The sequence below is a fragment of the Lucilia cuprina genome, chromosome 4 (assembly GCF_022045245.1).
Source record: "Lucilia cuprina isolate Lc7/37 chromosome 4, ASM2204524v1, whole genome shotgun sequence".
Lineage (NCBI taxonomy): Eukaryota > Metazoa > Arthropoda > Insecta > Diptera > Calliphoridae > Lucilia > Lucilia cuprina.
In genome coordinates, this window is record NC_060952.1 from 38,066,489 (window position 1) to 38,071,899 (window position 5,411).

The window sequence follows — 5,411 nt, forward strand, 5'->3', positions numbered from 1 at the left end:
ATTTACATTTCTATGAGAATGGTCTACGTCTAAGTGCTTTACGTTATCACCTGACTTGTTTGAATATTTTCTCGGTGGTACCTCTATAAAACGGGAGGAATATTAGACTCACTTTGTCCCTTTGTGCTTCATACATGCCTGTGGAAATTTTGTTCATAGTTTTGCTGTTTTGTTTAAGTACTTAATCATCACTTCCGTTTACAGCCACGCAGATGCGGTGATATCTGTTAATTTAGCAACAGCATTTAACCGTTTCACGCTCAAAATCAAACCGCAGAATTTTTTATGGGTTTGACATTACCACACACTTTATTTTGTCGTATATCGATAATTTTTAAAGAAAAATGGAAAAAGTGTTTTCTAAGGATATAGCAGGATATTATCCTTTTTGGAATGTAGTGACATCAAATACTAAAAATAACATATTTTCTTTGGAAATAACCATCTACTGTAGCTGTGAACTATAAATAACGCTCTAAACAGAGAGAAATGGGACACCGGTGTCCCAAATACGTGAAAGAGTTAAAGACGTAATGTTTAGACCGAAATTCCAATTCATCAAAATAGACGAAAATTTGTTTTTACTTACAGGAAGTCTTCTAACAAACATTTTTTTTCATGAAACATTCACCTTAAATAACATTCTGTCTGCTCTTTGCGCGATACTTTACTGTGGTATTCGATTATAAGATTCCCTGCTTTGACAGCAGGTCAGAATTATTCCAAGCAACACCACCAATTTATAGCTCTAGCATACTAGAAGTATTGATAACAGCTCATTTCCTTCAGATTACAGGATGTGGAAGACCATCAAACAAACCACACTGCTCGTGCAGTTTGCAAAAGAGTTCGAGTAATGTGATCTATCAGTAATTAGACAATCGACTTTGTATTGCAGCAACGATCAAAAATTTAAAAGAATTTTTTGATAAGAGGCATAAGTGAGGCTTCCAATTTATCTATTTTTATACCCTATACCACTTTAGTGGGGAGGGTAAATTGGGTTTGTGCTGATGTTTGTAACATACAAAAATATTCGTCCTATACCCACCTTAAAGTATACCAATCGGATTAGAATCATTTTCTGAATCGATTAAGCTATGTCCGTCCGTCTGGCTGGCTGGCTGTCCATGTGCGCAAGGTACAGGCCGCAATTTTCAAGATAATTAAATGAAATTTACCACACACGCTTCTTTTGGCCCAAAGACGATGCCTATTCATTTGACCCTATCCCCCATACAAACTCCCCTTCTTAAAGGTCAAAATTCACTTACAAACACTAATAACACTTTTAAATTTTACATAAATAATATTGAAGTAGACTTAACTCCCCCTACCAACATTTTTAAGGATAGAGCCATATTTTTCCCTACTCCCCTTTGAGCCCTCTTGTAAAAAATCTCTTTTTTGCCAAAAAAAAATAAAAATATTCCGAAATAAAGTTAAAAAAAAACAAACCAAATGCTTTATTTTTTTAAATAAACCCCATTTTTTACATACATATGGTGGGCTACGCCCGATTATACATTCATACTAGTTATATTTAGAAAACAAAGCCGATTTCATTCCTTACTTATTCCTACAAAACCAATCAAAATTGATCAAAATATCTTGAAATTGAAATAATAAAGATCCATAAGATCGCTTGTTACATTGTTAAAGGTAGAAACGTTAACCATAGTTCCGCCGAGGTCTGTCAAAGATTGGTCGATATCCATGTTAAGAAACTCCCTTTCCCCTGATCATTTCTGTAGGGCACAACACAAATAATATAAACAATATAATTGAGGCAGAGAGCTGAAAATGAACACAGAGCTGGATTTGGCAGATTTGTTTAACAATATCAACACAGTCGATTCATTAGGTGACTTTGGTGTTATTCGGTGGCTAAAAAATTGGACAAAAGATATGTTTAAGAGTGTGCTTCTTGTTCGAAAGACAAGAAGAACACCACAAGGTGTTATCTCACATCTTCTGTGGAATCTTATTGTAAAGAAAAACCTTTTTAGGCTGAGTAGGATAGGATTCAAAGTATTCGCTTATGTTGATTTTAATTTTTTGACAAACGCATAGAATGCGAGAAAGCGTAGAACGCGTGATGTAGACCTTCAGTTTAAGCTTGAAGTATACGGCTCAGATACACAAAAGTTAGGCATGGAGCAAGGTATGCATGGAGCAACGGCGTACATACACCGAATTTTGATAGGAATTTTAGAATTGGAAAGAAATGATTGTTCCGCCGTCACTGTCCTAGAGAAAAATGATTTAAGTTTACAGTGATAATTAAAAGACAAAAAAGGAAAGGCAATCCATTTCATAGGAAGTAGATTGGCTTACTATATGAAACCTTAGGAGAACGTACAGGAAACCTTACTATGTGAAGGGCAACTATTTTCCCTTTACCTAATATATTCAAACCCTATAGGACGTCTAAGAAACATCCAAAAGCGTTTATTAAAAAAATAAATTGGACTGACATTTTCTGAAATTCGATAATAGGTAAAAGAAATTTTCTCTGAAATTTTCAGAACTTAAAGTCAAACATTGTTAATTTCTCATACTTTCTATCTCTTAAACCAGTTTCACTTTTCTTTCATTTCATTAATAAATCAAATTTCATTCATAAATCACAGAGAACTAAAAACGATTTAAATTGATTATACTTTTGATTTATTAAAGTCCAGTTAATTTTCTTTTAGAATTTAACGTCAATTCTAACAACTGTTAAGATAACCAAATAAACATTTGGTATTATTTTGCACTTTTTTTATATTTTTGTAATTTAATCAATTTTCTTAACTATAAATAACAAATAAATTAATTGTACATATTTTGAAAACATATAGTTAGTTTTACAAAATCCCATATAAAACTAGTGGACTTGAAGAAAAATTTTAGTCCAATTTTAGACTCGAACATAGAGTGTATACATAGCTGCGGTGAAAAAAATAATAAAATATAATATTTCCCACACAAAATGATAAGCAAATTAATTCTGTTAGCCTTGTTGGCGGTAGCGGTAAGGGGTTTGAATTTACCAGGTGTACCGGTGGATTTTGAACAAGATGATGAGACCCTTTCAGCTATTTCTCGTAAGTTGAAGAGAAAAAAATAAAAAACTTTACATTTTGGAAAACATAAATGTTTTATTTGTGCTTATTTTTCTCTTAGAGGATATTGCTAATAAATTTTCCGAGGAATATGTTAAATTCCTGGAAACTGGCGTAGAATCTTCGATTTTAAAACAGATCTCCACCCAATTGGCCAAGTCCCATACCAAAAAAGACATGTTTACCAAAAGCATAGCAGAATTACATTCTGCCGATCAGTTTGTAATGTGTACCACTTGTCGTTCAGTGGCCAATGTTATTGTCGAAACTTTTAGAGCAGAAGATGGTGAATTAAATGGTCCTAATGCTGAATCGACTACGAAAAAAATGGTATTAGAATTGTGCAATCGTTTCCACATTCAAACTCCTGAGGTTTGTAGTGGTTTAGTCGACTTGAATTGGCCAATTTTACATTATATCATCATGAACTCTTTGGCTGATACACGTTCATTGTGCGGCATGTTACCCATCAGATTCTGTAAAGTTAAACAGAACAACTTTAACTGGAGTGTAAAGGTTGATAAAGGCAAAGGACTTTTAACTGCACCCAAATCGGATGTGCCCCAGAAAACCGAAAACGATTTGAATATTGTTCAAATTACCGATATACACTTTGATCCCGATTATAAGGTAGGAGCTTCAGCGGAATGTGAAGAACCTTTGTGTTGTCGTTTAAATCCATTGGGTGGAGTTTCTGAGTCTGCCAAGGCTGGCTACTGGAGTGATTATCGCTATTGTGATGCCCCTTTGCATATGGTGGAAAATGCTTTCGATCATATTAAGGAAACACACAAAAAGATTGATTATATCTATCAAACTGGTGATATAGTGCCGCATAATGTTTGGACTACCTCTAAGGAAGGCAACAAAGCTATGTTGACACAAATTAATGATTTGATGATTGAAAAATTCCCTGATGTTCAAATTTTTCCCAGTGTAGGCAATCATGAACCCCATCCCACCAATATGTAAGTCAAAAAGATTACAAAATTATTCCGTTATTTAATTCCCTTATGCTGTATGCCTTCTAGATTCGGCAACGAAGATGTACCTGCCGAGTTAAGTATGAATTGGTTGTATGAACATTTATGGAGTATTTGGCAACGCTGGTTACCCGACGAGGCTAAGGAAACCGTCTTAAAAGGTGGTTATTACACTGTCTCTCCTAAACCCGGTTTCCGTATTATTTCTTTAAACAACAACGATTGTTATATATATAATTGGTGGATCTACTTAGATGGTAGCGCCACCAGTCAACCTCAATTAGATTGGTTGCAAAAAACTCTATTGGCTGCCGAAAAGGCTGGAGAATATGTTCACATTTTGGCTCATATTCCCTCAGGAGAATCGGATTGTTGGACCGTTTGGGCTCGTGAGTACAATCGTATTATTGAGCGTTACAGTCACATTATTGGTGGCATATTTGGGGGCCACACACACAAGGATGAAATGAATTTGCACTACTCTCAAAATGGTCATGCTATGGCCATTTATTGGAATGGTGGCAGTTTGACTTCGTACTCTTTTAAAAATCCCAATTATAGAACTTATGACATAGAACCAGTGACCTATGTAAGTATTTTCTTTAGAAAAATAATAAGCTAAAAATTATAATTATTCCCAACCTCTCAGCAAGTTGTTGATCATCATACTTGGATCTTTAATGTCACAGAAGCTAATGAACTGGGAGCTAATGGCACTCCTAGATGGTTTAAGGAATATCAATTTACGGAATTTACCAACGATTTAAGTCCTGCCGGTATTGATGCTTTATTTGAAAAAATGGCTGCTGAACCAGACGTATTACTACAGGTTTGTTAAAATTATTTTTTAAAATTCATTTTTTGGTAATTAATTTTTAAAATTTATTTTATATTTATAATTTTAGTTCTGGAAATACAAAATGACTTCTGCTGATCCTCTAGTGGATGCAGGCTGTAATGAACGCTGCTTGTTAAGCACTATTTGCCATTTAGTTCGAACTGTGTATGATGAACCCGGCAGATGTAATGAGTTAAAGGCCAAATTAAAGGAATCATTAAATTATTAAGTTTAAACTTACGTTGTGATAAAAATGTAGATATAGTAATGTAAACCAAATAAAAAAATACATGTGTGGTTTTCTTTTTCTCGAAAATATCGGGAATTGAAAATTAAAAACACAAATTGAGGTTTTTGAGGTTTTAAAATCAAAATGGGCTTTTATAAAGATTTTTCTTTGGGGGTTTATTTTTTCTTCAAGTATATATACAAAAGTGATCATTTACAATTACAAAACACAGAGAAAGGGGTTAAAAAGCG

General features: G+C 34.0%; 1 protein-coding gene across 1 annotated transcript; it reads left to right on the plus strand.

Moving 5' to 3' along the window:
* Positions 1-2,916: 2,916 nt before the first annotated feature.
* LOC111681617 (sphingomyelin phosphodiesterase-like) lies at positions 2,917-5,208 on the plus strand. The gene is made up of 5 exons (XM_023443489.2): positions 2,917-3,092; positions 3,172-4,078; positions 4,142-4,682; positions 4,743-4,922; positions 4,999-5,208. Exons 1-5 carry the CDS (start codon positions 2,978-2,980, stop codon positions 5,158-5,160), a joined length of 1,905 nt encoding a protein of 634 aa, XP_023299257.2. The 5' UTR covers positions 2,917-2,977; the 3' UTR covers positions 5,161-5,208.
* The last annotated feature ends 203 nt before the right edge of the window (positions 5,209-5,411 follow it).

What these genes read in the sequence shown, in the direction of transcription:
- LOC111681617 (XM_023443489.2), top strand. Translation starts at nt 2,978, where the DNA reads ATGATAAGCAAATTAATTCTGTTAGCCTTGTTGGCGGTAGCGGTAAGG. An exon ending in GACCCTTTCAGCTATTTCTC is followed by an intron (nt 3,093 to 3,171) that starts GTAAGTTGAAGA and finishes TTTTTCTCTTAG; the next exon opens with AGGATATTGCTAATAAATTT. An exon ending in AACCAGACGTATTACTACAG is followed by an intron (nt 4,923 to 4,998) that starts GTTTGTTAAAAT and finishes TTATAATTTTAG; the next exon opens with TTCTGGAAATACAAAATGAC.